Raw genomic sequence first — 11,985 nt, 5'->3', positions numbered from 1 at the left:
ATTATGTTTTTACACTGGAGCTGAACGGGAACTGAACCGTTTGCTTTGAACCGGAACGAAAAACCTTTCGGTTCGGAGGGGCCCCCTCGCCGAGACGCATATATCGTATAGTGGCGGTGGCGGTGGTAGCGGCAGGTCAGAGCTGCTTCCCACTGCGAGCGGAGCAGTACAGGTCAGATTGCGGATGCGTGCGGACAAGAAGCTAGAGCAGTGTTGGGAAGTGGTGGCAGTGGTGTAGAGTGTGATTGTGATGTCTACCTCTTATATTCTACGTTCTACAACTCTCTTCCTGACAAAAATACGACTTCAAGTGGAACAATTCTTGTTACAAATCCATACCCCATCTTCATTGGCAGAGGGGATGTTTCGCCATTCTGAGGTAGCGATTCGTCATTTTGACGTGAAACTCCTGGTTCCACATACCTCACAGTCGGCATACATCGCAAGATAGCGCGTATTCGTACTCCTTCCTGTCGCAGTACGAGTACTATGTTCGAACCAGTGAACATTGAGTACACAATATACCAGCTCCCAGTAGCCTATATGAGACCCGAAAACATCACCCTCTTCAGCGCCCCTTTAAATGACGAGCGACGCAACAGATCCATTCCGTTCCTTTTGTATTGCTATCAAAGTAACGACATCTTTCATAACGCGAGGGCAAATTATTTCACTTCTTGTCGGTCGAAAGTTCACTGACATTGACTTATAGTCTATTGTTGTTTTTGAGAACGTGTATGTATGAACAGTTTCCGCCATCCGTTGTTAGGAGGTGACGTGGGATAGAGTGTGCTTTGAAACGACAGGGGGCCTACCGATGCATAGACGATAGCGTGCCAGGCGAAGGCAATGCATTCTGGACACGTCATTGGACATACACGAGACCGTAAGCAGCGCTATTGCTGTTGCCGTGCGGCGCTTTGTAACTTCTTTCGACCTCTAATCTATTTCATCTAATATCCGTGCGGTAAATCGCGTACACTCTAAAAACAGCTTCACCGCATAGCACGCTGTGCGCCAACCATAGCCACGAATGATAGGGTTATCGCTTCGCATTCGAGGAGAGAAGGGGGCGTACGCCTTTTTGTGGCAGTTTGGGTATGTGGTAATTGCCACGAAAAGGCGTACGCCTCCCTCTCTCCTTGAATCAAAAGCGATAACCCTATCATTCGTGGCAATGATTGGCGCACTACGTGCTATGCGGTGAAGTTCTCTTTTTAGAGTGTAGATTTGCAAACCGCTATGGTCAATCCCAAAGATAAGGCTCACTCAGCCAGTGCGATGCATTCTCACTTCGGAGGAATAAAGGTTCGTTCGATTAGGCCTGCACTGCCTGAACCAGTTCCGGTGGTGCTGCACTCGCTCGTTCGTTTCGCCAGTGCAGCCAAGCGCCCCCTGCACCGTCTCGTTCGTTTCAAACCATCAGTGCACGCGAAGTGTAGGCCTGGTGTAAGGAAACTCTACACTCCCGCAGGGGTCAGTTCAACGGTAGTGCGGAGTAATGGCGGCAATGGCAGCAGACGACACAAGGCAAATAATATACTCGAACCAAATTCTCGAACGTATCCCGAGAGAGCCGGAAGAGACGTTTCAATTCGAAGTCGAAATAACGATTCACTACAGTTTCGATGTACATTGGTACACGGTTCCTGTCAGTTCGCAACTAGTCAACGCTATCACGGTTACCAGGTTGTCGAATTATTCGTCCTCGCTGTCAGAACCCACAAGTTCCATGGCTGTTTGCATAATTGTTCATTGTGTTCGAAATTAAAAAGCAGCAATGCACATGTGATTGAAATGTCACACGCGTTCTTACAATCCGTAGCGGTGTTAAGACTCGCGGAGAGCAGAAGGCCTGCACTAGCGCTGCACTTCGATATTCGTTTCGCGGCGGCACTAGTGTTGCACCGTTGAACTGGAGCTGGCCTAGTGCTGCGCTAGTTCAAAACTGGCCCTGCACCGCCCGGAACTGATTCAGGGAGTGCAGGCCTATTCAAACGTACCTTAAGCTACAATATGTCATAAGAAGCATCTTATAATTTACACTGGCAGAATGCGTTCATCTATTGGTGTTATGGTGATTAAAATGTGTCTGCAAGCGCCGAAACGGGGCTGAGAACCTTTCACCACGTCATCGTACCACAAAAAGTAACGTACGTATGATGTCTTCGACTGGTTGCTTCCAATCGCTCTGGAACGACGTTTCATCTTCGACTGGTCGAAACAGCACTCCCACTGCATTCAACTGGTTCATTTGGAGACCTTTCCTCCAACGCCGTCGGAGCATTTGCAAAATCTGGTTGGGTTCCAGCAACGTGACTGCGCCAGCTTCCCCTGAGTAATGTTTCGCTTCCGCCATGCTTGTCATGTCGCGTCGTCGCCTTTCTGACTACGAAGTAAACACCGGAAGTCATGCGAGTTTACATTCCCTCTCCGCTCCTGTGCTCCAACCTGCCGCGTTTGGCTTCTGCACGATTCCTCCGGCTCGGAGCTGAAGTGAAACGCGGTCTGACCCTGCTCCAGCTTGGAGTATCGGGGCGACCAGTCGATGGCACCATAAGATTGACATCACAGCTCTCTTACGGGACCATAATATCACAGGAATTGTGCAGGTCGCGTCGAATTTTCCAGCGATGTCGAATGCGTGCGAAGGGAAGCGCTGAGGCTGAGGAAACTTAACGTTACCATCATCGTCGCCATTGGTCACTCGGGCTTGATGAGGGACAGATTGATTGCCCAGGAAGTTCCTGAGCTCAACATCATCGTAGGAGGCTTCTCTCATTCCTTCTTGTACAGCGGAGCCGGCGTTTACCCAAACACTGAGCTTGCCGATGGACCCTATCCTGTGGTCGTCCAACGACAAGACAGTTCTACCTGCCTCGTAGTTCACGCATACTGGTTCGGGAAGTACGTCGGGGTGCTCAACGTCATGTTCGACAGCTCTACCGGCAAAATGTTGAACTTCTCAGGGGCGCCTGCAATCATGGACAGCTCTATCACGTCAGGTAAGGCTATTTGTACTGCGTTGAGTGCAACGACATTGCAGTGCTGATCTTGTCGGCTCATCTGCGTGGGAATCGTTGGCATGCGTAGCTCTCTAACAGTCAACCGGTCATTGGGACGAACTTATTGGTTTTTATCTCAAGAGTTTGGAATGTCCCGTTGAGGGCAACACCCATATCTGCTTATTTTTCTGAGGTCTTTGACTTTTTCTGCAGGTTTTCCGGGCAGGTATTTCCGGGGGCTACTGTGGAGGGGGGGGGGGAATCCCTGTCTCAGCTAGCATTTTTTACACCAAGGGTACAACAGTTAGTGCAACTATGAGTCAAGATGACGGAAAATGATTGGTCATAAATTGACATGCCCTATATACGCAGTATCGAACAGTCCCATGGACGCCACACTGAAGAACTTGAGCAGTGTTCAAGACAGCGCGATGGGTACACAAGTGGGGAAAACGAAAGTGCTCCTTGAGGGTACCCGTCAAGTGTGCCGTCTGGAAGAGTGTACCATGGGCAACGTCATAGCGGACGCTATGTTCGGCTGGTTCGCTGATCTGCGAACTGCCGATGACAACCACTGGAGCAGGGTCAACGGTGCCGTGATGCGAGGTGCAGATATTCATTCTTCGATCGACGACAGAATCACACAGGGTACGGCTCAAGAGTAATGGCAGCGGACAGTGTTGGTCGGTTTGCCGATGTTTATCATTGTTTCACCACCTTGACGTCCAGTGATGCCTCCTGTTCCTTTCATAACCTGCCCATGCAGTAATCTTTCAGTATATTGTTTTATTTCTGCCGCATTTTTTCTCGTGCTTCAAAAATGCTCGCCATATGTTGCCTACAGGCTGTAATGTGGACATTCTTGCAGGGAACATTTTGTTGGAACACCTTTACGAAGTTCTTGGTGAGGGCTCGTCCCATAAGCAAGTCGTCCTGGTCGAGTTGTCGGGTGAACAGTTTTTAGACATGATGGAGAGATCGGTGCACGACTACGACATTCTCTACAAAAAAGCGCAGCCAAATTTTCTCCAAATATCAGGTGAGCGTTGTTGCCAGATCATAAAAAAGGTCTTCAGTGCGGGCGGTTCTAACGAATGATCTATGTGCCACTGTCCGCCTTGTTTGAATTGAGTTGGGAAGCCCGTGTTCCGAGTGGAATCCCTCTGTACGTTCTAGCGTTCAGGGCCAGTAACCAGTATACGTATCGTGTCTTCAGAATCCGGTCGATTTATAGAATTGCAGTCCACGTGTCTGACATTGCGTTCTCCCAAAACGTACTTGCTCATGCGACGCGGAAGTATAGTCTTAAGAAGTATGCGTGGTAGTGTGCACGATCTACCACCTGTATGGCAACATTGCTTCTTCAAGGTCGGTTTCGGTTTAGTTCCTAGTACACTGTAGTTTCGGTCTCCTCACCACCGCAGCTTCTTATTGTCTTCCGGCGCCTTGAAGAAGTCCGATTTCTTGATTGGCCTGCCAGCGCGATCATCGCGCCCACCGCCCATCGGGGCTAAAGTATGTTGCTGCTGTGCCAATCAGGTGTACCGGAGCACGGCAGATTACAATGCGCAAACTCTTTGGACGCTCTGTTAGGCTTACTATAATCTCGTTTACTCTCTTTTATCACAGAGGGCGCAGGCGCGCTCTGCAGAAACAGGCTATTGATATCATAATAAACCTCTACCCGAGAAACGTCATCATGACGTTGGTAAACACACCGAAACCAAAACAGATCGGAAGGGGAGAGCTGGGTTCCACGAATGGGCAATTGTTCGCTGCCTCCTACTGAAAGAAAAGTAGGACAGAAGGTCGCGTCCTTTTCAGAGACCATCGTAATCCCCTCAAGACCGTGGCTTTCGGGCACGACCTTGTTCGCCACTAGCTTCGAACGTAGTTCAACTCTACCAAACTCGTGGCGCTGTCGAACATTATGACGTCATTTGTTTACGAACAGGTAGAGGTCTATTAGTACACAGCATAATCCAGCCTTTCAGTCTGCCTCTCATTTTGCATCCCGTATTCCAATTCCAGGGCTTCACGTTACCTATAACGTTCGCAACGCGCCATCCTCTCGGGTCGTTTCCTTGCAAACCTTCTGCATCGGGTGCCGTGTCCCAGTATACGATCCTGTACAACGCGAGAAGAAGTACACCTTGGTCATGCTGGAAACTATGGCGAGGGGCCCCTTCATGCACGAACACCTGATTGATGACCAGATAATACCAACAGGTATGGAAAGCACTACTCGAACAGAAGCTCAGTTCTGCAGCGTACGGCACCATCCTTCTGATGTCGGGATATTTATATTGAAAGCGGTGTTGCTGTGCTACTACTCCTACTCGCAGGGCTTCCCATTGTCGTCTTTTCGTATAAATGTGCAAATGTTACGATGTTTGCACATAGAAAATACAGTGTTTTTCACTTAACGCATTGCAAAATGTTAATGAGAAATCTACACGTTCGAAAATTATGGTGTCCAAGGTGGTGTCCATGGTGTCCATCGAAATGTATTTCGTAACGGAATGGGGGTAAATCCGACATACGCTTTACGCTCACTCGGTGAACGCCGGAGTTCAGTTCAGAAAATGCAATTTTGTTGTAGCAGAAAAATTATCAAGGTGTTCGTAAGTCATGGCTAAAATTCATCGAAGGTAAGAGCCCCTAACACCATAATTTTTGAACAGGTAGATCTTTCAAAACAGTTTTACAGCTACAGCTTATGAGAAAGCTCTTGTGGAGGCGTCGTGGTCTGTGATATTTTATTCGACGCACCATTGGTTGGCGCAGCAGCAAATCGAAGAGCAGATCAAAAACAAAGAAAAGCGGTAGCCGTGCGTGTGCGAGCGCTGTCAGCGTGCCAGACGCTATGTGGCGGCCACTGAGAGTGCGTCCGCCGCCCGCAAAAGGGCCTGTACCGACATGCAGTACACATGCGCAAGAAAGTGAAGAAAGTGCTTGCCGTCAAGCAACCGCTTATCACCTGCGGTTTCCGCGGCTCTCACGATGTCGACGTGCTGCAGACTACGTGGGTGTCCGGAAGAAAAGAACGTGACGCAATCTCCGTTGACCCCCTGACTGGACCAAGATGTGCGACATGCCGTTAAAAATCGTGCATATTGCGCAGTGGAGGAAAAGCGGAACGCGGAGGCGGCTTCTCCCGCCTCGCGGCATGAACTTTCCGGCACGCGTTACCGCGCGCATTTGCCGCATGTGGGTACGCGGCCATATGGACACGGCGCGCCGCTGCAGCAGGCGAAGTGCATATAGCACATCGAGCGAACAAGCAACCCAACGCTCGTTGACTGCACGAAGCCATGACCCAACATCCACAGTTGATGAAAATGGAAGGAGGCTCCTACCTGGGACGCATTATGCATGCCGCAGATAGGCGCCTCCATCTGTTTTGAACAAATCAGGACACAGAATGATATCGTTCGGAGCGATGGTTGGCTAGGAGCGTGCTATGCGGTGAAGTTCTGTTTTAAGAGTGTGGCTGGAATCGTGCTGTATGCGGCGATGGTCTGGTTTAACAATTATACAATTTTGCTTTTCTGTCTCGTTCATGCTGGTTATGTTGTTTCATACATTAAAACGACACTTAGGCTGATTTCCTGAGGAAACAGGTCCTTCAGGACATTTGGAACATTTGAGGTGGTTTGCTGATCATATGCTTGATTGTCTACCAATGAAACTATATTGTGATCCTTTCTTTCCAAACAGGTGTTACAATCCTGGAGATTGTCAAATCCTACATAGAGAAGATGACTCCTATGAAATCTATGCTCGACAACCGTATCACTGTGCTCACGAGCGCAGCGGAGCGCTATTCATTATCCCCATGTTTAATCATTCTCCTTATCGTGTCATATTTACTGCCACAGGGAATATTGTGATTTGATGGTCTCACGCTACTCTTGGAGCATGTTGTGACTTCAACTGCGATACGTTTATGACAGCGATAAGATATACGTTTGGCTCAATGCAAAATGCATCAACTTATAGTTGCGCTGGTGTGTCTCACTGCCATATTACAAAACTGTTTCCGCGTGATTGTGCTCTTTTATTGTCTGACAACCACCTCGTGATTGCCACTAATCGTGGACAATCGGATGTGGACAGGTCACAGTAGACCACCTTTTGGCAGTGGTGGTGGTGGCGGTGGTGGTAAAAGTTCGCCGTTGTCGTCCTCCCGGAGGTGGGCAACCCAGACAACCCAGCAGGAAATGACACACAGGGCACGGTGACGGTAGTGGTAACGGATTACGAACTGTAATTACCGGAATTCCAGATGGCGAGATTGTAACGATAACGGAAACTCATCCTACAATGATCGTCCTATGTCGAATTCGGGTAATCTCTATTCCTGTTGTGCAGCGACTCTTCATTTTGTTGTATTTTGGCGCAATATCCGCACAATCTCGAGGGTGCGTCCGTCGCTTACTCGTCACAGTCCACATAACCCATGACGCCTACTCATGCGACCTACACGAGGACGCAAGCCTTCTAACACTTCTGGCATACCCTTATGCCATAGGAGGGGCAAAAACACGAATAAAATCTGCTAAGGCACAGCAAGCCGCCATAACGGAACAATAACTGTAGTGAGACAGTTCGGTTTCAATGCAAGTGGGAAAAGAGTGCATGGAGTCACATTCGACAGCTTGACAGCATAACAGGTTCTAATCTGCAATACCCAGTTGGGGAAAAAGAATTCTTCACTAGCTTTGTTTTGAAGTTAATGTCTTCTAGGGTTCGCCTTACAAAAGGAAAAAGAAAACACTGCACAGCAGATGTCTTAGACGACCTGTTGCAGAAAGAAACCCTAGTGACGTCTCTGTTGTATAGCAGGCCACTGGTTCTCTGCTAAACAGTCAGCGTATCAAACTATCCTGTACCGTTACTTGACGCGCAAACATGAGATGTGTCGTATAACTTACAACCTTGGAATTGTGAACGATGTCATGAGGAACTGTATAGAAATATAGCCCTATAAGGAGGTTATCCACTGGTTCTCTGGTTTTTTCGCTTTTGTTTAAACAGCATGACTGCATACTTTTTCGCTTCACGAAGCACTTCATCTGGCTGCATGGCACCGAGGCATCGGTGCCATTCGATTTGTTTGCTTATATAGCATCGTTCTTCATAAGCAACAGCATAAGCAGAGTTTTCGATCTGCCGGAAGGGGCCGGGGCACAGCGTCACCCCCCCCCCCCCATTTTTACAGGATTTTCATGATCACTCGCACGCTGAAACACTCGATCCTTAGGATATCCTTCGAAACTTTCATATTGTCAGCTTGGTAGACTTGCCGGAGGGGGCCTGACCCCCCCTGGGAAAATTCCGGGGGGCTCAACCCCCCCCCCCCCCCCCCCCCCGCAGTCGGCACCTAGGACAACAGGACAGCGATTTTCCAGTCCAACAAGAATTCGGGTTGCTGCATCGGTCAACGCTAGGGTTGTGTTCACTGCAGTGGAAGTAGCAATCAGCGTTCCAGCAGTCCTAGTACGACTTTTCTGTCAGACCGCAGCATTTGCAACCCATCTGTAGTTCGTACATAGCCTGGAAGCGAGAGGTTGCTGCTAGTGCAAGGCTTTGGAACATACGGTGTGGCTCATTCAGACGATGTAACCCTAGGTATGCAAGCAGGTTGTGCTGTGCAAGAGGGTGAGTGAGGCCAGACCACGCTCAGCGTTCCTCACGAGGACAGTCTTGAGACATACGTGAGGGTACAATGTATTTCGTGAGGAGCAGAATCATTAGTACGAACTACCGACACAGTATAGTTCAACGCCGACATGTCATGTGAACATGACGGAAAGTTCATTTGGGGCTCATGTGCCTCCTAGTGACATGTCAGGCCATGAGGGTATTCATGAGGCGAGGGTCGTGAGAATGAGTTGTCGTGAGGCCATGAGGGTCCTCATGTGAAGAAGGTACGTGAGGCCATGAGGGCCCTCATGCGGTCAGGGCACGTGAGGATGAGGACTTGTGAGGCCATGTGGGTCATCATTAGGGGAAAGTACATGAGGCGCCGTGAGGACATGATGGCACTCATGAGGTGAGGATGACCCTCATGACACATCACACTGACACCACGCATGTGGGCCCCATAGGCCGCACCTGAATGCGCTGCGGTACAAGTACTCAATTGCAACACGGACAGTGAGATGGGATGCTAACGAACGTTCCGATTAACCCACGGAATATTAGGACTTCGAGGTGTTCACGTCGCCAGGCGGTCGTGGTATGGATTTCGTTGCCACCGAGCTCTGTCGCATAACAGTAGGATTCTTTGCAAATGAGCTTCCCATCGTTTTTGTGAGTACGTCGTTTCACCGCGATCGCTTTCTCTCTGAATTTCAAACAACTGAGTTGTAAAAATAAACGACAAAACACTCGGAATTAAGGAAACCAGGAGACAAGGAATAGACTACTACCCGAGAAACGTCATGATGACGTTGGTAGACAGACTGAAACGGCAAAAAATAGGGAGGGTAGGGTAGGGTTGGGTTCCGCGAATGGCACTTGTTCGCTGCTTCCTATTGAAAGAAAAGTAAGACGGATGGTGGTGTCCCTTTCAGAGACACCTCAAGACCGTGGCTTTCGGGCGCGACCTTGTTCGCCTCTAGCTGCGAGCTTAGTTCAACTCCACCAAGTTGGTGGCGCTTTCGAACACTATGACGTCATTGGTTTACAAACAGGGAGAGGTCTATTAAGGAATTAAGAAAACAAGGAATTAGGGAGTTAAGGAATTTAGCAGTTAAAAAAATTCACGAATGAAGCAATTAACGTACTAACGAGTTGACGTACTAGCGAGTTAACGTGTTAACAAATTAACGTATTAACGAGTTAACGTTCAACGTGTTAACGAGTGAACTGCTCAACGTGTTAACGAGTTGGCGACCTAACGTATTAACGTAATAACGAATTAACTTATTAACGAGCCAATGAAATATTTTAATGTTATGGTTGTCCCCATGTAAAACGTCAACCAATGAAATACGCCCAAGTTTGATTGACAGGTCGAGCCTGTTTTTCAGGCTCCCCATAAGGGCCAGACTCCCTTTTAATACCCGGCACTGAGGGTACCCAAAATACACCATTAAGAATAAACCGCTCAAGAACAACACATCCTTTATATTGAATAAGTAAAGTAAGTAAAGTTATTGGTAAGTTTTATGCATTGCACGCAAGGGCGCGATTGCGTACGATGTCCTAAAACTTACTATTATATTTCAAGCGCAAACTGTTCCGCACGTTGACTCTTGAAGACGTGAAAAGCAAAAGAAGTGAGCGCAGATAAATGGCATACGAATGAACCAATACCGGAAGACACTCCACCAGCATTCTCCGGATTACATGGGACGAACTTTTACGACGAACTTCGCGCGGCAGGACAAAGTCGGACAAAGACGACGCTGGCTGCCGAAGAAGCAGCGGATGCCGCAGCGCGTTCGTTGCGGGTAGACCGGTGTGAGGCCGCCGCCATTTCTCCGCGCGCTGACGCCGCCGCTGATGCCACCCCGCGCGCCGACTTCCCGCGCGCGTTCCGTGTTCCGATCGGTTCCGCTGCGGAACGGGAAGCTCGAAGTGGTATCGCGCACTTCTGCCGGTCTTGGCCTCGCGAGTATTGAACTGTCATGGCATCAGAGACTGGATCTCCGTTTTTGAAGAGCGTGTCGTTGTTCTCTGCTGATAAGAACTCAAGTGCATTTAAACCGAGGATGTGGCATTACTTTGGCACCTTAGTTTTGCAAGACGGTGACAAGGAGCGGAAGGTTGGCTCTGATTTCTTCTGCGAGGAGTGCCTGGCAAACGCAAAAGAGAAGGATGGAGATAAGCCCTTCGATAAGTAAGTATGCTGGTACATGAAAATCTTCTCACCGTTGCTGAATGGATGCAAATCATTGGTAAAAAGGAGACGTGTAGAAAACGCTCGAGCTTTGTGGCTCTTTTGTCATTATTATTGTTGTTGATTTCATTCATTCGAGATAGTATTAGGTTGATCCCCACGGGCACCGCCGCGAAGGGGAGCAAGGGGGCCGTTGCCCCCCCCCCCCCCCCCCCCGCTGGCCGGGTTGATTTTTGTGCGTGGCAACTATGCCCTCTGGTAAAAAATCCCTCTGAGGGTACAACGCGTGTGCAACCATGTTACTGTGCACAGATTACGGGCTTACGGGCTTTCACGGCTTGTTCTAGTCAAAATGTGATCGAAGTAGAACTATTGGTTGTGATAAATTTGTTACTGTTAGACCCTTTTTTTTTTTTTTTTTTTTTTAAAGTGGAATTTGACGACGCCGCCGCCGGTGGCAAAACCGCGCCGCCGGTCAATGTGGCATCGGCACATGGTTGCGGGGCTGTCAGTGTGTCCAGACAAGAGGAACACGTTGTGGTCAAAGATGAAACGAACAAGCAAGCTTTGGAGACTATTATTCCTGCTTTCTAATAATCAAGCTACGCTATAAAAGTGTTATAACCTTCATTAAAAACGATTTTTAGTCTCTTTGGTGCGGTCATAACATTTACGTGTCTCTTTCGTGGAACGCGCGCGGACGTAGAGTGTGGTCTGGCTACACTGCGCGTGGAGACAGTCGTAGGAGAAAGAGCCGCTGCCCAGATTGATATGGGGGTCTTCTGACGCCTTCTTCTTTTGAAGAAGGAACAATTGCTCATGAAGTTGAGAGATCTTGCGAAAAAAGAGGAAAGGAAAAGGAAGTTCTGGGTGCATCCCATAAGGCAGCCATGAAAAAATTGTAGACGAGCCGCTTTTGATGTCATTGCTGGTGCTGGGCCTGGTACAACGGGCGAAGAGCGCGCGGAGACGATGGGCGCGTTAGGTTCGTGCTCCGGGAACGTTCCCTCTTTCAGGGGATCACTTAACACCTCCAAAGTGACTTCCGGTGCACGTTCCCGGGTGCACCCTGCGCACCCCTTCGTCGGAGTCGGAGAGCGCTGGGGAAGAGCGGGGCCAGTTCCGGAG

General features: G+C 49.0%; 1 protein-coding gene across 5 annotated transcripts in view; it reads left to right on the top strand.

Moving 5' to 3' along the window:
* Positions 1–7,011, top strand: part of LOC135401042 (protein 5NUC-like) — an 18,107-nt gene extending 11,096 nt beyond the window's left edge. For 4 of the 5 annotated variants that reach the window (XM_064633171.1, XM_064633172.1, XM_064633175.1 and 1 more), the window contains exons 4-8: positions 2,613–3,005; positions 3,378–3,653; positions 3,874–4,044; positions 5,037–5,234; positions 6,726–7,011. In XM_064633171.1, coding sequence (XP_064489241.1) covers positions 2,613–3,005; positions 3,378–3,653; positions 3,874–4,044; positions 5,037–5,234; positions 6,726–6,898 — 1,211 coding nt within the window. In that variant the 3' untranslated portion in view covers positions 6,899–7,011. Of the gene's footprint in view, positions 1–2,612; positions 3,006–3,377; positions 3,654–3,873; positions 4,045–5,036; positions 5,235–5,610; positions 6,612–6,725 lie in introns of those variants that run through there. The other variant, XM_064633173.1, reaches the window with a different exon arrangement.
* The last annotated feature ends 4,974 nt before the right edge of the window (positions 7,012–11,985 follow it).

This window comes from Ornithodoros turicata, chromosome 7, assembly GCF_037126465.1.
Source record: "Ornithodoros turicata isolate Travis chromosome 7, ASM3712646v1, whole genome shotgun sequence".
Taxonomy (NCBI): domain Eukaryota; kingdom Metazoa; phylum Arthropoda; class Arachnida; order Ixodida; family Argasidae; genus Ornithodoros; species Ornithodoros turicata.
The sequence above is the reverse complement of the archived record's forward strand: the minus strand, read 5'-3'. Positions and strand labels throughout refer to the sequence as shown.